This window comes from Hyla sarda, chromosome 3 (genome assembly GCF_029499605.1).
Source record: "Hyla sarda isolate aHylSar1 chromosome 3, aHylSar1.hap1, whole genome shotgun sequence".
NCBI classification, from domain to species: Eukaryota; Metazoa; Chordata; class Amphibia; order Anura; family Hylidae; genus Hyla; species Hyla sarda.
In genome coordinates, this window is record NC_079191.1 from 9,648,483 (window position 1) to 9,673,482 (window position 25,000).

Genomic DNA, 25,000 nt, shown 5'->3' on the forward strand with positions numbered 1-25,000 from the left:
CATATTCAACATGGCCGCCGCACGCCAATAACATTTAGATAGCATTAAAGGTGTACTCCGGCGCTAAGACATCTTATTCCCTATCCAAAGGATAGTTACATAGGAGAGTATATTGATCGGAATTATCTGTGTATATGGGGACAACAAAAACTAGGGAAAAAACACAGATATAAAATATAGCTTTTATTTATTTAAACATAAAACATTAAACATTGTTTAAATTAATAAAAGCTATCTTTTATATCTGTGTTTTTTCCCTAGTTTTTGCTATCCAAAGGATAGTTATCATCAGTCCCCGGAGCATGACGACTGGCGATCACGGGGCCGGAGTATTGTGATGTCACGGCTCCGCCCCCACGTGACGTCATGCTCCGCCCCCTCAATGCAAGCCTATGGGAGGGGGCGTGATGTCACGGCTCCGCCCCATGTGACGTTACGCTCCGCCCCCTCAATGCAAGCCTATGGGAGGGGGTGTGATGTCACGGCTCCGCCCCATGTGACATCACGCTCCGCCCCCTCAATGCAAGTCTATGGGGGGGGGGTGACGTCACAGCTCCACCTCTGTGTGACGTCACACTCCGCCCCCTCAATGCAAACCTATGGGAGGGGGTGTGACATCACAGCTCCGCTCCGTGTGACATCACGATCCACCCCCTCAATGTAAGCCTATGGGAGAAGGTGTGACATCACAGCTCCACCCTCATGGGAAGTCACGCTCTGCCCCCTCAATGCAAGCCTATGGGAGGGGGTGTGACGTCACGGCTCCACCCCCGTGTGACATCACGCTCCGCCCCCTCAATGCAAGCCTATGGGAGGGGGTGTGACGTCACAACTCTGCCTCCGTGTGACGTCACACTCCGCCCCCTCAATGAAAGCCTATGGGAGGGGGTGTGACATCACGGCTCCGCCCCTGTGTGATGTCACGCTCCACCCCTTCAATGCAAGCCTATAGGAGGGGGTGTGACAACACAGCTCCACCCCCGTGTGACATCATGTGATCAGGCATCTTATCCCCTATCCTTTGGAGAGGGGATAAGATGTCTTAGCGCCGGAGTACCCCTTTAATAATGATATGCAGTTTTGTTGAATGTGTGTAATGTGTAGACTGTTAATCTAAAAAGTTATATTTCTTTGCACAATATTAGATTACTCGTTTTCTGTACCACAGTTGATCACCAGATTTGGCGGCCATATTGAATTGCGCAATATTCTGCAAACATAGTTTTCTTTGACAATGCTGGTTGGAAAAATTTGAAATTTAGCACAGATGTCCATGATCACCTTCTCCACCATAGGGGGTTAAAGGGGTACTCCACCCCTAGACATCTTATCCCCTATCCAAAGGATAAGGTATAAGATGTCTGATCGCGGGGGTCCTGCTGCTGGGGCCCCCCTCAATATAGCAAGCAGCACCCGCCGTATCTGCTTCCGGAAGCGCTGGAGGTGAGACAGAACCTCCAGCATTGCCGGAAGCAGATACAGGTGGGTGCTGCTTGCTATATTGAGGGGGGCCCCAGCAGCAGGACCCCCGCGATCAGACATCTTATCCTCTATCCTTTGGATAGGGGATAAGATGTCTAGGGGTGGAGTACCCCTTTAAGCAATCATGTGCCATAACCCGGCTTTGCTGCTTGGATACAGCCCCTCACATAAATTAAATATAATTTATTCCCACTTTTCTTTCAAAATTAAAGAAATTGACAAATTGACCTATGTCTTACAACAAGGGGCCCTTTATAACAAGGAATGTTTTATGTTATAAACTATAACGCGCTTTGTGTAGGTTTTTACTCAAACTCTCTTTACCAGTAAACAGTAAATTAGCTTTTACACCGCACCCTGTCAGGATAAGAGACATCATTAATGTCTTGTGGTCTGGAAGGAATTCTTATCTTCCTGGAGCCCCTGTTGTTTTACACTAACAAGATCTGCTACTAAAAGATACATTATTATTATTATTATTATTATTATTATTATTATTATCACCATCATCTATATTATTATTATTATTATTATTATTATTATTATTATCATCACCATCATCTATATTATTATTATTATTATTATTATTATTATTACCATCATCTATATTATTACCATCATCTATATTATTATTATTATTATTACCATCATCTATATTATTATTATTATTATTATTATTATTATTATTACCATCATCTATATTATTACCATCATCTATATTATTATTATTATTATTATTATTACCATCATCTATATTATTATTATTATTATTATTATTATTATTATTATTATTATTATTACCATCATCTATATTATTATTATTACCATCATCTATATTATTATTATTATTATTATTATTATTATTATTATTATTATTATTATTACCATCATCTATATTATTATTATTATTATTATTATCACCATCATCTATATTATTATTATTATTATTACCATCATCTATATTATTATTATTATTATTATTATTATTATTATTATCATCACCATCATCTATATTATTATTATTACCACTATTATCATCACCATCATTCCATCATCTATATTGTTATTATTTTTATTATTATTATCACCATCATCTATATTATTATTACCAACAATACCAACACAATTATTATCTTATTTTTAATGTTGTTACTGTTATTACTATTATCATCACCATCTATATAATAACCTACATAATTATCAGTGTCATTATTATAATTATTATTATCGTTATCATCATTATTGGTTTCCAGACCTTTTCCCCCTTATTTGCCCCGTCTCATGTCTTACCGATGGCCAGAATCTCCTTGCACTTCTCACACTTCTCCTTCATCTTCAGGCATCCGGCGGAGTTCCTCCTCAGCTCCCGGCAGACGACTTTATCATCGGTTTCATTTCCTGATCACAGATTTACAGAGATCAATAACAATAATGATAATATTCAAATCACCTAAATCTTTACCAATGTGTTACATGAAAACTTCTAGAACTTTCCATCTACTTTGTATTTTAATTCTTCACTATATTCAATATTTGTTTTCTGCCAGTGAACGAGAATTATCTAATTACACATTGTACATAGCTCGTCCTGCTCTACGCTGAGAAGTATATACAATTGTATCCAGTCTAGACAATGCTCTGTGAGCTAAACACCCTGGACTCCAGACTGATACATTGTACATAGCTCGTCCTGCTCTACGCTGAGAAGTATATACAATTGTATCCAGTCTAGACAATGCTCTGTGAGCTAAACATCCTGGACTCCAGACTGATACATTGTACATAGCTCGTCCTGCTCTACGCTGAGAAGTATATACAATTGTATCCAGTCTAGACAATGCTCTGTGAGCTAAACATCCTGGACTCCAAACTGATACATTGTACATAGCTCGTCCTGCTCTACGCTGAGAAGTATATACAATTGTATCCAGTCTAGACAATGCTCTGTGAGCTAAACATCCTGGACTCCAGACTGATACATTGTACATAGCTCGTCCTGCTCTCAGCTGAGAAGTGATACAATTGTATCCAGTCTAGACAATGCTCTGTGAGCTAAACATCCTGGACCCCAGACTGATACATTGTACATAGCTCGTCCTGCTCTCAGCTGAGAAGTGATACAATTGTATCCAGTCTAGACAATGCTCTGTGAGCTAAACATCCTGGACCCCAGACTGATACATTGTACATAGCTCGTCCTGCTCTCAGCTGAGAAGTGATACAATTGTATCCAGTCTATAGACAATGCTCTGTGAGCTAAATATCCTGGACTCCAGACTGATACATTGTATATAGCTAGTCCTGCTCTAAGCTGAGAAGTAATACAATTGTATCCAGTCTAGACAATGCTCTGTGAGCTAAACATCCTGGACTCCAGACTGATACATTGTACATAGCTCGTCCTGATCTCAGCTGAGAAGTGATACAATTGTATCCAGTCTAGACAATGCTCTGTGAGCTAAACACCCTGGACTCCAGACTGATACATTGTACATAGCTCGTCCTGCTCTCAGCTGAGAAGTGATACAATTGTATCCAGTCTAGACAATGCTCTGTGAGCTAAACATCCTGGACTCCAGACTGATACATTGTACATAGCTCGTCCTGCTCTACGCTGAGAAGTATATACAATTGTATCCAGTCTAGACAATGCTCTGTGAGCTAAACATCCCGGACTCCAGACTGATACATTGTACATAGCTCGTCCTGCTCTCAGCTGAGAAGTGATACAATTGTATCCAGTCTAGACAATGCTCTGTGAGCTAAACATCCTGGACTCCAGACTGATACATTGTACATAGTTCATCCTGCTCTCCACTGAGAAGTATATACAATTGTATCCAGTCTAGACAATGCTCTGTGAGCTAAACATCCTGGACCCCAGACTGATACATTGTACATAGCTCATCCTGCTCTGAGCTGAGAAGTGATACAATTGTATTCAGTCTAGACAATGCTCTATGAGCTAAACATCCCGGACCCCAGACTGATACATTGTACATAGCTCGTCCTGCTCTCAGCTGAGAAGTGATACAATTGTATCCAGTCTAGACAATGCTCTGTGAGCTAAACATCCCGGACTCCAGACTGATACATTGTACATAGCTCATCCTGCTCTCAGCTGAGAAGTATATACAATTGTGTCCAGTCTAGACAATGCTCTGTGAGCTAAACATCCTGGACCCCAGACTGATACATTGTACATAGCTCGTCCTGCTCTCAGCTGAAAAGTGAAGATAACTGTATCCAGTCTAGACAATGCTCTGTGAGCTAAACATCCTGGACTCCAGACTGATACATTGTACATAGCTCGTCCTGCTCTACGCTGAGAAGTATATACAATTGTATCCAGTCTAGACAATGCTCTGTGAGCTAAACATCCTGGACTCCAGACTGATACATTGTACATAGCTCGTCCTGCTCTACGCTGAGAAGTATATACAATTGTATCCAGTCTAGACAATGCTCTGTGAGCTAAACATCCTGGACTCCAAACTGATACATTGTACATAGCTCGTCCTGCTCTACGCTGAGAAGTATATACAATTGTATCCAGTCTAGACAATGCTCTGTGAGCTAAACATCCTGGACTCCAGACTGATACATTGTACATAGCTCGTCCTGCTCTCAGCTGAGAAGTGATACAATTGTATCCAGTCTAGACAATGCTCTGTGAGCTAAACATCCTGGACCCCAGACTGATACATTGTACATAGCTCGTCCTGCTCTCAGCTGAGAAGTGATACAATTGTATCCAGTCTAGACAATGCTCTGTGAGCTAAACATCCTGGACCCCAGACTGATACATTGTACATAGCTCGTCCTGCTCTCAGCTGAGAAGTGATACAATTGTATCCAGTCTATAGACAATGCTCTGTGAGCTAAATATCCTGGACTCCAGACTGATACATTGTATATAGCTAGTCCTGCTCTAAGCTGAGAAGTAATACAATTGTATCCAGTCTAGACAATGCTCTGTGAGCTAAACATCCTGGACTCCAGACTGATACATTGTACATAGCTCGTCCTGATCTCAGCTGAGAAGTGATACAATTGTATCCAGTCTAGACAATGCTCTGTGAGCTAAACACCCTGGACTCCAGACTGATACATTGTACATAGCTCGTCCTGCTCTACGCTGAGAAGTATATACAATTGTATCCAGTCTAGACAATGCTCTGTGAGCTAAACATCCCGGACTCCAGACTGATACATTGTACATAGCTCGTCCTGCTCTCAGCTGAGAAGTGATACAATTGTATCCAGTCTAGACAATGCTCTGTGAGCTAAACATCCTGGACTCCAGACTGATACATTGTACATAGTTCATCCTGCTCTCCACTGAGAAGTATATACAATTGTATCCAGTCTAGACAATGCTCTGTGAGCTAAACATCCTGGACCCCAGACTGATACATTGTACATAGCTCATCCTGCTCTGAGCTGAGAAGTGATACAATTGTATTCAGTCTAGACAATGCTCTATGAGCTAAACATCCCGGACCCCAGACTGATACATTGTACATAGCTCGTCCTGCTCTCAGCTGAGAAGTGATACAATTGTATCCAGTCTAGACAATGCTCTGTGAGCTAAACATCCCGGACTCCAGACTGATACATTGTACATAGCTCATCCTGCTCTCAGCTGAGAAGTATATACAATTGTGTCCAGTCTAGACAATGCTCTGTGAGCTAAACATCCTGGACTCCAGACTGATACATTGTACATAGCTCGTCCTGCTCTCAGCTGAGAAGTATATACAATTGTATCCAGTCCATACAATGCTCTGTGAGCTAAACATCCTGGACTCCAGACTGATACATTGTACATAGCTCGTCCTGCTCTACGCTGAGAAGTATATACAATTGTATCCAGTCTAGACAATGCTCTGTGAGCTAAACATCCTGGACCCCAGACTGATACATTGTACATAGCTCGTCCTGCTCTACGCTGAGAAGTATATACAATTGTATCCAGTCTAGACAATGCTCTGTGAGCTAAACATCCTGGACCCCAGACTGATACATTGTACATAGCTCGTCCTGCTCTCAGCTGAGAAGTATATACAATTGTATCCAGTCCATACAATGCTCTGTGAGCTAAACATCCTGGACTCCAGACTGATACATTGTATATAGCTCATCCTGCTCTCAGCTGAGAAGTGATATAATTGTATCCAGTCCGGACAATGCTCTGTGAGCTAAACATCCCGGACTCCAGACTGATACATTGTACATAGCTCGTCCTGCTCTCAGCTGAGACGTGATACAATTGTATTCAGTCTAGACAATGCTCTGTGAGATAAACATCCCGGACTCCAGACTGATACATAGTACATAGCTCGTCCTGCTCTCAGCTGAGAAGTGATACAATTGTATTCAGTCTAGACAATGCTCTGTGAGATAAACATCCCGGACTCCAGACTGATACATTGTACATAGCTAGTCCTGCTCTCAGCTGAGAAGTGATACAATTGTATTCAGTCTAGACAATGCTCTGTGAGCTAAACATCCTGGACTCCAGACTGATACATTGTATATAGCTCGTCCTGCTCTCAGCTGAGAAGTGATACAATTGTATCCAGTCTAGACAATGCTCTGTGAGCTAAACATCCTGGACCCCAGACTGATACATTGTACATAGCTAGTCCTGCTCTCAGCTGAGAAGTGATACAATTGTATCCAGTCTAGACAATGCTCTGTGAGCTAAACATCCTGGACTCCAGACTGATACATTGTACATAGCTCGTCCTGCTCTCAGCTGAGAAGTGATACAATTGTATCCAGTCTAGACAATGCTCTGTGAGCTAAACATCCTTGACTCCAGCTTGATACATTGTAATAAACTACCGGGAGATCCGTGCTGCTGCCGATGTATTTATTTAATCTGATCAGGGTGCGGTATCATGTCCCCTGAGGACTTCTGCCTATGCATGGTGAGGGGCTGAAGCACTATATGGCGGTGTAACACTTGCCTCTCCTCTCAGATGCCTGTTGGACCAGCTGGTTGTGTCGCTCCATTATCTTCTTTGCAGCATCAAAAAGAGACCCAAAGTTGCCTTGGAAAAATGGGTCAAAAAGTGTTGACCTCTCCCTGCGGAGGTGTTTGGGGAAGCTGGGCCTCTGGAACGGGAAGGGATTCCACAGGGGGTCAGTGGCCAGGCCCTGGAAGGGGTTTGTGACGAAGGGTCTCATGTTGGAGAAGGCCTTGATACTGTCCTTGAAGAGCTCGTCCACACTGTCCTCCACAATGCTGTACCCGTCCTCTAGGTCCTCCAGGGTCATGTGCTGCTGCTCGTCCTGCTTGGTCAACGTGTCCATCTTCTCTCCATTAATGTAAATGGAAAACGGAGACGTCCTGTTCAGGAAGTCGTCAAACTACAGAGAGAAGAAAACAAAGGGCTAATGAAAGCAATAAACTAACAAAGAAAGTCTGAAAAACCTGCAGTATTCATTCCCTGTCTGCTCCTCTGCCTGTGGCATTAACACAAGGCAGTATGCTGTAACCACAACTCGCTCTCCTTAAATGTTCCAATAAAGATTTATATGTATATGACAGGGAGATGGTGATGTAGCTGTAGGGGCTGATCAGAGGTGATGACATCACTCAGGGGGCGGGGATTGAGCATAGAGACAAGATAAAGCCACACCTTCTGAGACAGCAGAGGATAATGGGTCGTCTGGAGAGAGAGGAAAGAACCAAGGAACTGCTGAGACAACAAACTGACAAGGAAAGGACTACACAACTTTCTGTCAGGATAGAGGGAGGAGCCAGGGAGCTGATGAGACAACACCACACTAACAACGAGAGGACTACACAACTTCCTGTCAGGAAAGAGGGAGGAGGCGATAAATTAGAGTCAACACCACACTGACAATGAGAGGACTAAAAAACTTCCAGTCAGGAGAGAGGGAGAATCCAGAGAGCTGCTAGGAAAACATTACACACTAACACTAAGTGGACTACACAACTTCCTTTCAGGAGATTGGGAGGAGCCAGGGGAAGCTGCTTAGACAACACCACACTGACAATGAGAGGACTACACAACTTACTGTATGGAGAGGAGAAATCGGGGAACTGCTGAGACAGCACCACACTGACAATGAGAGGACTACACAACTTACTGTATGGAGAGGAGAAATCGGGGAACTGCTGAGACAGCACCACACTGACAATGAGAGGACTACACAACTTACTGTATGGAGAGGAGAAATCGGGGAACTGCTGAGACAGCACCACACTGACAATGAGAGGACTACACAACTTACTGTATGGAGAGGAGAAATCGGGGAACTGCTGAGACAGCACCACACTGACAATGAGAGGACTACACAACTTACTGTATGGAGAGAAGGAGAAATTGGGGAGCTGCTGAGACTACACAACTTCCTGTTCAGGGTGAAGCCAGGACAATTTGTGATAACACTATGTTAGAAAGCTATATGTCCTGGGTTAATAGTTTTATTTAACAACAATCTTCTGGTACCATAATACCCCTAATACTGTAATAACCCTTTGGGCATTTAAAGGGGTACTCCGGAGGAAAACTTTTTTTTTTTTTTTTATCAACTGGAGCCAGAAAGTTAAACAGATTTGTAAATTACTTCTATTAAAAAATCTTAATCATTCCAGTACTTATTAGCTGCTGAATACTACAGATGAAACTCTTTTCTTTTTGGAACACAGAGCTCTCTGCTGACATCACGAGCACAGTGCTCTCTGCTGACATCTCTGTCCATTTTAGGACCTGTCCAGAGCAGCATATGTTTGCTATGGGGATTTTCTCCTACTGTGGACAGTTCTTAAAATGGACAGAGATGTCAGCAGAGAGCACTGTGATCGTGATGTCAGCAGAGAGCACTGTGCTTGCGATGTCAGCAGAGAACTCTGTGTTCCAAAAAGAAAATAATTTCCTCTGTAGTATTCAGCAGCTAATAAGTACTGAAAGGATGAAGATTTTTTAATAGAAGTAATTTACAAATCTGTGTAACTATCTGGCACCAGTTGATTAAAAAAAAAATAATAATTTCCACCGGAGTACCCCTTTAAGAAAACCCTGTTGTGTCAGTCTTCCACCAGTAGGTGGTGCTGTGTTCATTTTACATTGTTTCACCTCATATAGCACAATGTGATACCAGGTACATCACAATATCATCACCTCCAGCTTCTGGCCTACATACCGCGGCTAAGGAGGGCTACAACTCAGCTTTTCTAAAACTCTGAGTGGCAGTACATAGGCAGTAGATATCTCATGTTCCACCCACTTCCTTTTGGCAGATTTGCAGTTCGGCACACAGGTCAGCATGGCCCTTTAAGATGTCGTTCTGGGGTTGTAGCAGAGCTGAGTATGTCATTTACCTCACTTTTCATTTGCGCATCAATGAAATATAATGTTATATATATATATTTCTGGAATCCTATTAAAAACCATAAATGACACATTATGACGTCATGATGAATTGTGCTGAATGACAAACTCAGCTCTGCTACCTCAATAAATGTAAAGAGGGTGTTATAGTAGGGCTGGGCGGTATATACCGCTTCATACCGAATACCAACATTTTTGGGCTGCACAATATGAATTTTCCCCTTTACCGCAATACCGGTTGGGCCCCTCCCCCTCGGGAATGAATTATCAGCCCAGCGCAGCGCTGTCCCCACATCGGGGGACTAATCATATGTGACCCGTTCTGCTCCCCCCCTCCCCCCACCAAATCATGTGACCCGCCAGCGCTGTTCTACTCCCCCCACCAAATCATGTGACCCGCCAGCGCTGTTCTGCTCCCCCCACCAAATCATGTGACCCGCCAGCGCTGTTCTGCTCCCCCCACCAAATCATGTGACCCGCCAGCGCTGTTCTGCTCCCCCCACCAAATCATGTGACCCGCCAGCGCTGTTCTGCTCCCCCCACCAAATCATGTGACCCGCCAGCGCTGTTCTGCTCCCCCCACCAAATCATGTGACCCGCCAGCGCTGTTCTGCTCCCCCCACCAAATCATGTGACCCGCCAGCGCTGTTCTGCTCCCCCCTCCCCCCACCAAATCATGTGACCCGCCAGCGCTGTTCTGCTCCCCCCACCAAATCATGTGACCCGCCAGCGCTGTTCTGCTCCCCCCTCCCCCCACCAAATCATGTGACCCGCCAGCGCTGTTCTGCCCCCTCCCCCCACCAAATCATGTGACCCGCCAGCGCTATTCTGCTCCCCCCCCCCCCCCCCCCCACCAAATCATGTGACTCACCAGTGCTGTTCTGCTCCCCCCCAATTAATGAACAGCCCAGCGGGGTACTACTCACATATGTCACCCGCAAACACTGCCCTCCTCCTCTTTGTTGGGGGCCGCCGGCGATGGAACTCTATACTGTACGCCAGTGGTCTCCAACCTGCGGACCTCCAGATGTTGCAAAACTACAACTCCCAGCATGCCCGGGATGCAAAAGAAAATAAGAAAGAAAATAAACGTTCACTTACCTACGTCGGCCTTACGCTGTTCCTTGGGACTGGAACGTCGGAGAGCTGTCAGCCTATCACAGGACGGAGCGATGTCCCACCCCGACCACTGATAGGCTGAGCGCACTGTCATGTAAGGAGCTCCGGCCGGCTTCTTACATGACAGTGCGTTTAACCTATCACTGGCCGGGGCGGGACATCGCTCCATCCTGTGATAGGCTGACAGCTCTCCGACGTTCCAGTCCCAAGGAACAGCGTAAGGCCGACGTAGGTAAAGCTGGGTTCACATCAGGTTTTTGCCATACTGTTTTCAATCCGTTTTTCTAAAGAAAACCGTATGGCAAAAAAACGGATGGAACAGTATGGAAAAAAGTAAACCGTATGCGTTTTTAAGCAGTATACTGTTTTTAAAAGTACATACAGTTCCGTCAGTTTTTATAGAAAAAAAAAACCATATGTTTTTGAAAATTTTGTCCATTTTTAATGGGAGGGGTCTTGGGTGGGGACTTTAGGATTCAAATGCGCATGTGCAAAATAAAAACGTTTACGTTTTTCCCGTATGGAACCGTATACATGTGCGTTTCCCATTGACGTTTCCCATTGATGTTAAAAAAAAAAGAACGTATGCGGTTTTTAAACCGGAGTCAAAACCGTGGTTGACCACGATTTTGTCTCCGGTTTAAAAACCGTACTGCAACCGCATACGTTTTTTTTTTAACATGGACGTCAATGGGAAACGCACATGTATACGGTTCCATACGGGAAAAACGTAAACGTTTTTATTTTGCACATGCGCATTTGAATCCTAAAGTCCCCACCCGAGACCCCTCCCATTATAATGGACAAAATTTTCAAAAACATATGTTTTTTTTTATTTTTATAAAAACTGACGGAACTGTATGCACTTTTAAAAACAGTATACTGTTTAAAAACGCATACGGTTTACTTTTTTCCCATACTGCTCTATCCGTTTTTTTGCCATACGGTTTTCTTTAGAAATAGGGATACAGCGGACAGCAGTGGTCTCAAACCTGCGGACCTACAGCTGTTGCAAAACTACAACTCCCAGCATGCCCGGACAGCCAACGGCTGTCCGGGCATGCTGGGAGTTGTAGTTTTGCAACATCTGGAGGTCCGCAGGTTGGAGACCACTGGCGTACAGTATAGAGTTCCATTGCCGGTGGCCCCCAACAAAGAGGAGGAGGGCGGTGCTTGCGGGTGACATATGTGAGTAGTACCTCGCTGGGCTGGGAATTAAAGGGGACCTCTCATCAAATAAACTTTTGATATATTTTAGATGAATGAATGTTGAATAACTTTCCAATATCATGTTAATGAAAAATATGCTTCTTTCTATGGTATTTTTCCCGATCAGTCCTGTCCGCAAGCATTTCTGACTCATGCTGGAGTCCTAAACACTCAGAGCTGCCAGCCTGCTTTGTTCACAGCCAAACAGGCTGTGAACAAAGCAGGCTGGCAGCTCTGAGTGTTCTCCTTTGTGAACAAAGCAGACTGGCAGCTTGTAGTGTTTAGGACTCCAGCACGAGTCTGAAATGCTTGCTGCCAGGACTGGTAGGGAGACCCCTAGTGGTCATTTCTTCAAAGTGGAAAATTACATAGAAAGAAGCAGATTTTTTAATAACATGCAATTGTAAAGTTATTCTGCATACATTAATCTATAATATATCAAAAGTTTTTTTCATGAGAGGTACCCTTTAATTGGGGGGGGGGGAGTAGAACAGTGCTCGCGGGTCACATGATTTGGGGGGGGGGGGTGAAAGAAATACTGTTATATACCGTGGAACCGTCATAAGTTACAAAAATACCGTGATCCCCATATTTGGTCATACCGCCCGCTCTACGTTATAGCGGTAATATGAAGCTGTTGTAGAATAGACTCACCTGGCGTCCGACCAGCCCGGCGCCGCTCCTGCAGGTCTTGGAGTAGAACCGGACGCAGGTGTGCTTCAGGCAGGGCTTACACTCCTCCCACAGCGCCAGAACCGTGTCGTTGCAGACCTCCTGGCTATCCGAAAGCTGCTGCTCTGACTCCAGCGCAGATTTGAGGGCATCCTGGAAAACAACCAGAAACGAGGAGGGAGAATATAGTGACAACATGTCCAGCACTGCTACATCATTCCAATGGATCAGGTCAGCGCAGCCCTCTCCTGAAATACTCTGCGCTGCTGCAAAGCGGGCTGACCATTAACAAGGTCTGTGACACTATACAGCGGTGTTTTCCAAACAGTGTGCCTCCAGCTGTTGCAAAACTACAACTGCCAGCATGCCCGGACAGCCGAAGAAGGAGTTGTAGTTTTGCAACAGCTGGAGGCACGCTGTCTGGAGAACACTGGCCTACAGGATCAGCGTATTTCTCTCCTTTTGCTGTTTCTTTTACTATATAACCTTAGTTAATGCTGGACATCCTCTGTGCTGCTGCGCTGATCCAGAATGTGGCGTATAGAAAACGTGCGTTATCAGAAAATAGTTTTATAGGATTGTTGGTATTTTTATATATTTATTTAATTTTATTTATTTTTATCATTATAATTATTATTTTAATGTATTATTTATGTCATATTATTATTTTTATTATTATTATTAGGAGTAACATTATTAATATTAGTAATTTAATATTATAATCAATTTATTATTTCTTTCATTTTTTTTCTCTCATATTAATAATAATATTCATTTTATTATTATCATAATTATTTTTGTTATTATTACTATTATTATTAAAATAATAATAATTATTATTATTAGTAGTAGTAGTATTATGAATACTTTCATATTATAATCGATTTATTATTTACGGTATTTCAATATTTTTTCTTTATTATTATTTTATATTATTATTTATTTCATTTTAATTTAATTTCATTTAATTCTTACTATTATTATTATTATTATTAATAAAATAATAATCATTATTACTATAAGTGTTATTATTAATTTTGTATTATAATCGATGTATAATTTACTTAATTACTTTTTCCTTGCAGTTTCCAATCTGACCACTAGGCCTAATAATACATTTTCATATTCTGTCTGTGATGATAAGGTGGAGACACACAGCTCAGCTTCCCCCTCCCCTGTGGTATGACCTCTGTAAAGGTCACAGAGCGAACCCAGAACCCCTTCCCATTCATGCCAAAGGGACAGCTCCTGTCTATTGTTGCACAGGCAAGATGGCCACCACCATGATAATGTACAAAAAAAATTCTAAAAAAAAAAATACAATCAGAAAATATAAAGAGATATACGTTTCAGGATCCAACTCTAATTAGTAAAAGAATAAAACATTAAGGTGACACTGTCCCTTTAAGCACTGACCTCCTTATTCCTCTTGGTCTCCTCTAGGGAGCGCAGTATCTCCTGGTGATCCTGTCCGGTCCGGTCCATGAGGATCTTCATCTGTCGCACTCCGTTCAGCGCATTCTCAAACTGGGCAGTGATGTACTTACCTCCCTCCTCTGAGATCTCTGCGGAGACAGGCAGCACAGGGTTAAAGATCTCACAGAGCACTGGACATTAGAGATGTAGCAGAGCTGGACGAGCAGCACAGGGTCCGAGATCTCACAGAGCACTGGACACTAGAGATGTAGCAGAGCTGGATGGGCAGCACAGGGTTAAAGATCTCACAGAGCACTGGACATTAGAGATGTAGCAGAGCTGGATGAGGAGCACAGGGTCAGAAATCTCACAGAGCACTGGACACTAGAGATGTAGCAGAGCCGGACAGGCAGCACAGGGTTAAAGATCTCACAGAGCACTGGATATTAGAGATGAAGCAGAGCTGGATGGGCAGCACAGGGTTAAAGATCTCACAGAGCACTGGACACTAGAGATGTAGCAGAGCTGGACAGGCAGCACAGGGGTAAAGATCTCACAGAGCACTGGACATTAGAGATGAAGCAGAGCTGGATGGGCAGCACAGGGTTAAAGATCTCACAGAGCACTGGACACTAGAGATGTAGCAGAGCTGGACGGGCAGCACAGGATCAGAGATCTCACAGAGCACTGGACACTAGAGATGTAGCAGAGCCGGATAGGCAGCACAGGGTCAGAGATCTCACAGAGCACTGGACATTAGAGATGTAGCAGAGCTGGACGGGCAGCACAGGGTCAGAGATCTCACAGAGCACTGGACACTATAGATGAAGCAGAGCTGGACAAGGAGCACAAGGTCAGAGATCTCACAGAGCACTGGACATTAGAGATGTAGCAGAGCTGGACGGGCAGCACAGGGTCAGAGATCTCACAGAGCACTGGACACTAGAGATGTAGCAGAGCCGGACAAGGAGCACAAGGTCAGAGATCTCACAGAGCACTGGACATTAGAGATGTAGCAGAGCTGGATGGGCAGCACAGGGTTAGAGATCTCACAGAGCACTGGACACTAGAGATGTAGCAGAGCCGGACGGGCAGCACAGGGTTAAAGATCTCACAGAGCACTGGACACTATAGATGTAGCAGAGCTGGACAGGTAGCACAGGGTTAAAGATCTCACAGAGCACTGGACACTATAGATGTAGCAGAGCTGGATGAGGAGCACAGGGTTAAAGATCTCACAGAGCACTGGACATTAGAGATGTAGCAGAGCCGGACAGGCAGCACAGGGTCAGAGATCTCACAGAGCACTGGACATTAGAGATGTAGCAGAGCTGGACAAGGAGCACAAGGTCAGAGATCTCACAGAGCACTGGACATTAGAGATGTAGCAGAGCTGGACGAGCAGCACAGGGTCCGAGATCTCACAGAGCACTGGACACTAGAGATGTAGCAGAGCTGGACAGGCAGCACAGGGTCAGAGATCTCACAGAGCACTGGACACTAGAGATGAAGCAGAGCTGGACGGGCAGCACAGGGTCAGAGATCTCACAGAGCACTGGACACTAGAGATGTAGCAGAGCTGGACAGGCAGCACAGGGTCAGAGATCTCACAGAGCATTAGACACTAGAGATGAAGCAGAGCTGGACGGGCAGCACAGGGTTAAATATATCACAGAGCATTAGACACTAGAGATGAAGCAGAGCTGGACGGGCAGCACAGGGTTAAATATATCACAGAGCACTGGACACTATAGATGAAGCTGAGCTAGATGGGCAGCACAGGATCAGAGATCTCACAGAGCACTGGACACTAGAGATGTAGCAGAGCTGGATGAGGAGCACAGGGTCAGAGATCTCACAGAGCACTGGAAAGCTAGAGATGTAGCAGAGCCGGACAGGCAGCACAGGGTTAAAGATCTCACAGAGCACTGGACACTAGAGATGTAGCAGAGCTGGACAAGGAGCACAAGGTCAGAGATCTCACAGAGCACTGGACCCTAGAGATGTAGCAGAGCTGGACGGGCAGCACAGGGTCAGAGATCTCACAGAGCACTGGACACTAGAGATGTAGCAGAGCCGGACGGGCAGCACAGAGTTAAAGATCTCACAGAACACTGGACACTAGAGATGTAGCAGAGCCGGACAGGCAGCACAGGGTTAAAGATCTCACAGAGCACTGGACATTAGAGATGTAGCAGAGCTGGATGGGCAGCACAGGGTCAGAGATCTCACAGAGCACTGGACACTAGAGATGTAGCAGAGCTGGATGAGGAGCACAGGGTCAGAGATCTCACAGAGCACTGGAAAGCTAGAGATGTAGCAGAGCCGGACAGGCAGCACAGGGTTAAAGATCTCACAGAGCACTGGACACTAGAGATGTAGCAGAGCTGGACAAGGAGCACAAGGTCAGAGATCTCACAGAGCACTGGACCCTAGAGATGTAGCAGAGCTGGACGGGCAGCACAGGGTCAGAGATCTCACAGAGCACTGGACACTAGAGATGTAGCAGAGCCGGACGGGCAGCACAGAGTTAAAGATCTCACAGAACACTGGACACTAGAGATGTAGCAGAGCCGGACAGGCAGCACAGGGTTAAAGATCTCACAGAGCACTGGACATTAGAGATGTAGCAGAGCTGGATGGGCAGCACAGGGTCAGAGATCTCACAGAGCACTGGACACTAGAGATGTAGCAGAGCCGGACAAGGAGCACAAGGTCAGAGATCTCACAGAGCACTGGACACTAGAGATGTAGCAGAGCCGGACGGGCAGCACAGGGTTAAAGATCTCACAGAGCACTGGACACTATAGATGTAGCAGAGCTGGACAGGCAGCACAGGGTTAAAGATCTCACAGAGCACTGGACACTATAGATGTAGCAGAGCTGGATGAGGAGCACAGGGTTAAAGATCTCACAGAGCACTGGACATTAGAGATGTAGCAGAGTCGGACAGGCAGCACAGGGTCAGAGATCTCACAGAGCACTGGACATTAGAGATGTAGCAGAGCTGGACAAGGAGCACAAGGTCAGAGATCTCACAGAGCACTGGACATTAGAGATGTAGCAGAGCTGGACGAGCAGCACAGGGTAAGAGATCTCACAGAGCACTGGACATTAGAGATGTAGCAGAGCTGGATGAGGAGCACAGGGTTAAAGATCTCACAGAGCACTGGACACTAGAGATGTAGCAGAGCCGGACAGGCAGCACAGGGTCAGAGATCTCACAGAGCACTGGACACTAGAGATGTAGCAGAGCTGGACAGGCAGCACAGGGTCAGAGATCTCACAGAGCACTGGACACTAGAGATGAAGCAGAGCTGGACGGGCAGCACAGGGTCAGAGATCTCACAGAGCACTGGACACTAGAGATGAAGCAGTGCTGGACGGGCAGCACAGGGTTAAATATCTCACAGAGCACTGGACACTATAGATGAAGCAGAGCTGGATGGGCAGCACAGGATCAGAGATCTCACAGAGCACTGGACACTAGAGATGTAGCAGAGCTGGATGAGGAGCACAGGGTCAGAGATCTCACAGAGCACTGGACACTAGAGATGTAGCAGAGCCGGACAGGCAGCACAGGGTTAAAGATCTCACAGAGCACTGGACACTAGAGATGTAGCAGAGCTGGACAAGGAGCACAAGGTCAGAGATCTCACAGAGCACTGGACCCTAGAGATGTAGCAGAGCTGGACGGACAGCACAGGGTCAGAGATCTCACAGAGCACTGGACACTAGAGATGTAGCAGAGCCGGACGGGCAGCACAGAGTTAAAGATCTCACAGAGCACTGGACACTAGAGATGTAGCAGAGCCGGACAGGCAGCACAGGGTTAAAGATCTCACAGAGCACTGGACATTAGAGATGTAGCAGAGCTGGACGGGCAGCACAGGGTCAGAGATCTCACAGAGCACTGGACACTATAGATGTAGCAGAGCTGGATGAGGAGCACAGGGTTAAAGATCTCACAGAGCACTGGACATTAGAGATGTAGCAGAGCCGGACAGGTAGCACAGGGTCAGAGATCTCACAGAGCACTGGACATTAGAGATGTAGCAGAGCCGGACAGGCAGCACAGGGTCAGAGATCTCACAGAGCACTGGACATTAGAGATGTAGCAGAGCCGGACAGGCAGCACAGGGTCAGAGATCTCACAGAGCACTGGACACTAGAGATGTAGCAGAGCTGGATGAGGAGCACAGGGTCAGAGATCTCACAGAGCACTGGACACTAGAGATGTAGCAGAGCCGGACAGGCAGCACAGGGTTAAAGATCTCACAGAGCACTGGACACTAGAGATGTAGCAGAGCTGGACAAGGAGCACAAGGTCAGAGATCTCACAGAGCACTGGACCCTAGAGATGTAGCAGAGCTGGACGGACAGCACAGGGTCAGAGATCTCACAGAGCACTGGACACTAGAGATGTAGCAGAGCCGGACGGGCAGCACAGAGTTAAAGATCTCACAGAGCACTGGACACTAGAGATGTAGCAGAGCCGGACAGGCAGCACAGGGTTAAAGATCTCACAGAGCACTGGACATTAGAGATGTAGCAGAGCTGGACGGGCAGCACAGGGTCAGAGATCTCACAGAGCACTGGACACTATAGATGTAGCAGAGCTGGATGAGGAGCACAGGGTTAAAGATCTCACAGAGCACTGGACATTAGAGATGTAGCAGAGCCGGACAGGTAGCACAGGGTCAGAGATCTCACAGAGCACTGGACATTAGAGATGTAGCAGAGCCGGACAGGCAGCACAGGGTCAGAGATCTCACAGAGCACTGGACATTAGACATGTAGCAGAGCCGGACAGGCAGCACAGGGTCAGAGATCTCACAGAGCACTGGACACTAGAGATGTAGCAGGGCTGGACGGGCAGCATAGGATCAGAGATCTCACAGAGCACTGGACATTAGAGATGTAGCAGAGCTGGATGGGCAGCACAGGGTTAAAGATCTCACAGAGCACTGGACATTAGAGATGAAACAGAGCTGGACTTGTCAGCTATTCTTTGAAGAGGCTACCATGCTTTTGTCTCCATTATCCCCTTCCCTACCCCAGACCACCAGGGATTTTTCCATTGTCCTCTTCACTACCCCAGAACACCAGGGATATCTCAATTAACCTCTTCACTACCCCAGAACACCAGGGATATCTCAATTAACCTCTTCACTACCCCAGAACACCAGGGATATCTCAATTAACCTCTTCACTACCCCAGACCATCGTAAATGCTTCCATTATCCCCATTTCTACCCCAGACCACCAGAGTTGTCCCCTTTATCTCCTTCACTACACTAAACCACCAGGGTGGCCTCCAATAACCCCTTCACTACCCCCAGAACACAAGGGATATCTCCATTAACCTCTTCACAACCCCAGACCACCAGACATTCCTGCAGTAACCATGTTCCCTTATTGGACACTTTATAGTAATATTAGCTGAGTACCCGGCATTGCCGTTTTTTTTTCTTCCCAATCCTTGTTGGGGAGGAAAATCAATAAAAGAGGAAGCTTTTGACTTCATATCCTGTCCTCATATATTGTTCTCATATTCCGTCCTCATATCCCGTCCTCATATCCCAACCTCATATATTGTTCTCATATCCCGTCCTCATATATTGTTCTCATATCCCGTCCTCATATATTGTTCTCATATCCCGTCCTTATATCCCGTCCTCATATCTCAACCTCATATCTCAAACTCATATCCCGTCCTCATATCCCATCCTTATATCCTATCCTCATATCTCGACCTCATATCCCGACCCCATATCCCATCCTCATATCTCGACCTCATATCCCGACCCCATATCCCATCCTCATATCTCAACCTCATATCCCGTCCTTATATCCCATCCTTATATCCTGACCTCCTATCCTGTCCTTATATCCCATCCTCATATCTCAACCTCATATCCTGTCCTCATATCTCGACCTCATATCCCGTCCTCCTATCCCGACCTCCTCTCTCGACCTCATATCCCGTCCTCATATCCTGTAATCCTATCTCGTCCTCATAACCCGACCCCATATCCCATCCCCATATCCCGTCCTCATATCTCATCCTCATATCCCGACCTCATATCTCGTCCTCATATATCGACCTCACATGCCGTCCTCTTATCCCATCCTCATATCCCAATCTCATATCCCATCCTCATATCCTGTCCTCATATCCCGTCCTCATATCCCATCCTCATATCCCAACCTCATCTCCCACCCTCATATCCTGTCCTCATATCTCGACCTCATATCCCGTCCTCATATCCCGGCCTCATATCTCATCTTCATATATCGACCTCATATCCCATCCTCCTATCCTGTCCTCACATCCTGTCTTTATATCTCGACCTCGCATCCCGTCCTCATATCCCATCCTCATATCCCATCCTCATATCCCGTCCCCATATTCCGACCTTATATCTTGACCTCATATTTCATCCTCATATCTTGACCTCCTATCCCGTCCTCATATCTCGACCTCATATCTTGACCTCCCATCCCGTCCTCATATCCCAACCTCATCTCCCACCCTCATATCCTGTCCTCCTATCTCGACCTCATGTCCCGTACTCATATCCCGACCTCATATCCCATCCTCATATCTTGACCTCATATCCCGTTGTCACGATGCCGGCTGGCAGGTAGTGGATCCTCTGTGCCAGAGAGGGATTGGCGTGGACCGTGCTAGTGGACCGGTTCTAAGTCACTACTGGTTTTCACCAGAGCCCGCCGCAAAGCGGGATGGTCTTGCTGCGGCGGTAGTGACCAGGTCGTATCCACTAGCAACGGCTCACCTCTCGGGCTGCTGAAGATAGGCGCGGTACAAGGGAGTAGACAGAAGCAAGGTCGGACGTAGCAGAAGGTCGGGGCAGGCAGCAAGGATCGTAGTCAGGGGCAACGGCAGGAGGTCTGGAACACAGGCTAGGAACACACAAGGAAACGCTTTCACTGGCACAATGGCAACAAGATCCGGCAAGGGAGTGCAGGGGAAGTGAGGTGATATAGGGAAGTGCACAGGTGAACACACTAATTGGAATCACTGCGCCAATCAGCGGCGCAGTGGCCCTTTAAATCGCAAAGACCCGGCGCGCGCGCGCCCTAGGGAGCGGGGCCGCGCGCGCCGGGACAGGACCGAGGGAGAGCGAGTCAGGTACGGGAGCCGGGGTGCGCATCGCGAGCGGGCGCTACCCGCATCGCGAATCGCATCCCGGCTGGAAGCGGAATCGCAGCGCCCCGGGTCAGTGGATCTGACCGGAGCGCTGCAGCGGGGAGAGTGTAGCGAGCGCTCCGGGGAGGAGCGGGGACCCGGAGCGCTCGGCGTAACAGTACCCCCCCCCTTGGGTCTCCCCCTCTTCTTAGAGCCTGAGAACCTGAGGAGCAGACTTTTGTCTAGGATGTTGTCCTCAGGTTCCCAGGATCTCTCTTCAGGACCACAACCCTCCCAGTCCACTAAAAAAAAAGTTTTCCCTCTGACCTTTTTAGAGGCTAAGATCTCTTTGACAGAGAAGATGTCCGAGGAGCCGGAAACAGGAGTGGGAGGAACAGATTTGGGAGAAAAACGGTTGAGGATGAGTGGTTTAAGAAGAGAGACGTGAAAGGCATTAGGGATACGAAGAGAAGGAGGAAGAAGAAGTTTGTAAGAGACAGGATTAATTTGACACAAAACTTTGAAAGGACCAAGATAGCGTGGTCCCAACTTGTAGCTAGGGACACGGAAGCGGACATATTTAGCGGAGAGCCATACCTTGTCTCCAGGGGAAAAAACGGGAGGAGCTCTTCTTTTCTTATCTGCGAACTTCTTCATGCGTGATGAAGCCTGTAAGAGAGAATTTTGGGTCTCTCTCCATATGATGGAAAGGTCACGAGAAATTTCATCCACAGCGGGTAGACCAGAGGGCAAGGGGGTAGGGAGGGGGGGAAGAGGGTGACGGCCGTACACCACGAAAAATGGGGATTTGGAGGAAGATTCAGAGACTCTGAAGTTATACGAGAATTCGGCCCATGGAAGGAGATCTGCCCAGTCATCCTGGCGGGAGGAAACAAAATGTCGCAAATAATCACCAAAGACCTGGTTAATTCTTTCTACTTGTCCATTGGACTGGGGATGATATGCAGAAGAAAAATTTAATTTAATCTTGAGTTGTTTACAGAGAGCTCTCCAGAATTTAGACACGAATTGGACACCTCTATCCGAGACGATCTGCGTAGGCAACCCGTGAAGACGAAAAATGTGTACAAAAAATTGTTTAGCCAACTGAGGCGCTGAAGGAAGACCAGGAAGAGGGATGAAATGTGCCATTTTGGAGAATCGATCAACGACCACCCAAATAACAGTGTTGCCACGGGAAGGGGGTAAATCAGTAATAAAATCCATACCAATCAGAGACCAAGGCTGTTCGGGGACAGGCAGGGGATGAAGAAAACCAGCGGGCTTCTGGCGAGGAGTCTTATCCCGGGCACAGATAGTGCAGGCTCGCACAAAGTCCACAACATCCGTCTCCAGAGTCGGCCACCAATAGAAGCGGGAGATGAGTTGCAGAGATTTCTTGATGCCCACATGACCTGCGAGATGGGAGGAGTGACCCCATTTGAGGATTCCGAGGCGTTGGCGTGGAGAAACAAAGGTCTTTCCTGGAGGAGTTTGCCTGATGAAGGCAGGAGAAGTGGAGATCAGGCAGTCAGGTGGAATGATGTGTTGCGGAGAGAGTTCAACTTCTGAGGCATCCGAGGAACGAGAGAGAGCATCGGCCCTAATGTTCTTATCGGCAGGACGAAAGTGAATCTCAAAATTAAACCGGGCAAAGAACAGAGACCACCGGGCCTGGCGAGGATTCAGCCGTTGGGCAGACTGGAGGTAGGAGAGGTTCTTGTGGTCGGTGTAAATAATAACTGGAAATCTTGATCCGTCCAGCAGATGCCTCCATTCCTCAAGTGCTAATTTAATGGCTAGAAGCTCTCGATCCCCGATGGAGTAGTTCCTCTCCGCCGGAGAGAAGGTCCTAGAAAAAAAACCACAAGTGACGGCATGCCCGGAAGAATTTTTCTGTAGAAGAACAGCTCCAGCTCCCACTGAGGAGGCATCAACCTCCAGTAGGAAGGGTTTGGAAGGGTCAGGTCTGGAGAGCACGGGAGCCGAAGAAAAGGCAGACTTGAGTCGTTTAAAGGCGTCTTCCGCTTGAGGAGGCCAGGACTTGGGATCGGCATTTTTTTTTGGTTAAAGCCACGATAGGAGCCACAAGGGTAGAAAAATGTGGAATAAATTGCCTGTAATAATTGGCGAACCCCAAAAAGCGTTGGATAGCACGGAGTCCGGAGGGGCATGGCCAATCTAAGACGGCAGAGAGTTTGTCTGGATCCATTTGTAGTCCCTGGCCAGAGACCAAATATCCTAGAAAAGGAAGAGATTGGCATTCAAACAGACATTTCTCAATTTTAGCATAGAGTTGATTGTCACGAAGTCTCTGAAGAACCATACGGACATGCTGGCGGTGTTCTTCTAGATTGGCCGAAAAAATTAGGATATCATCCAGATATACAACAACACAGGAGTATAACAGATCACGAAAAATTTCATTAACAAAGTCTTGGAAGACAGCAGGGGCGTTGCACAGGCCAAAGGGCATGACCAGATACTCAAAGTGTCCATCTCTGGTGTTAAACGCCGTTTTCCACTCATCCCCCTCTCTGATGCGGATGAGGTTATAGGCGCCTCTTAAGTCCAATTTAGTAAAGATGTGGGCACCTTGGAGGCGATCAAAGAGTTCAGAGATGAGGGGTAGGGGGTAGCGGTTCTTAACCGTGATTTTATTAAGACCGCGGTAGTCAATGCAAGGACGTAGGGAGCCATCTTTTTTGGACACAAAGAAAAATCCGGCTCCGGCAGGAGAGGAGGATTTACGGATAAAGCCCTTTTTTAAATTTTCCTGGACGTATTCAGACATGGCAAGAGTCTCTGGGGCAGAGAGAGGATAAATTCTGCCCCGGGGTGGAGTAGTGCCCGGGAGGAGGTCGATAGGACAATCATAAGGCCTGTGAGGAGGTAGAGTCTCCGCTTGTTTTTTGCAGAAAACATCCGCGAAGTCCATATAGGCCTTAGGGAGACCGGTTACTGGAGGAACCACAGAGTCACGGCAAGGGTTACTGGGAACCGGTTTTAGACAGTCCTTGGAACAAGAGGGCCCCCAACTCTTGATCTCCCCAGTGGACCAATCCAGGGTTGGGGAATGAAGTTGAAGCCAGGGAAGTCCAAGGAGAATTTCCGAGGTGCAATTGGGGAGGACCAAAAGTTCAATCCTCTCGTGATGAGATCCGATGCTCATTAGAAGGGGCTCCGTGCGGAAACGTATGGTACAGTCCAATCTTTCATTGTTTACACAATTGATGTAAAGGGGTCTGGCGAGACTGGTCACTGGGATGTTGAACCTGTTGACGAGAGAGGCCAAAATAAAATTTCCTGCAGATCCAGAGTCCAAGAAGGCCACAGTAGAGAAGGAGAAGGCAGAGGCAGACATCCGCACAGGCACAGTAAGACGTGGAGAAGCAGAGTAGACATCAAGGATTGTCTCACCTTTGTGCGGAGTCAGCGTACGTCTTTCCAGGCGGGGAGGACGGATAGGACAATCCCTCAGGAAGTGTTCGGTACTAGCACAGTACAGGCAGAGGTTCTCCATGCGGCGTCGTGTCCTCTCTTGAGGTGTCAGGCGAGACCGGTCGACCTGCATAGCCTC

At 46.5% G+C, this 25,000-nt stretch overlaps 1 protein-coding gene across 1 annotated transcript in view; it reads right to left on the reverse strand.

The window, feature by feature from the left end:
* CLU (clusterin) overlaps positions 1-25,000 on the reverse strand; it is a 40,922-nt gene that overhangs the window by 8,408 nt on the left and 7,514 nt on the right. Inside the window, exons 2-5 of the mRNA XM_056563752.1 lie at positions 14,268-14,416; positions 12,834-13,004; positions 7,458-7,860; positions 2,773-2,880 (exon numbers count right to left, since the gene is read on the reverse strand). Of these exons, the coding sequence (XP_056419727.1) occupies positions 2,773-2,880; positions 7,458-7,860; positions 12,834-13,004; positions 14,268-14,416 (831 nt within the window). The remainder of the gene's footprint in view (positions 1-2,772; positions 2,881-7,457; positions 7,861-12,833; positions 13,005-14,267; positions 14,417-25,000) is intronic.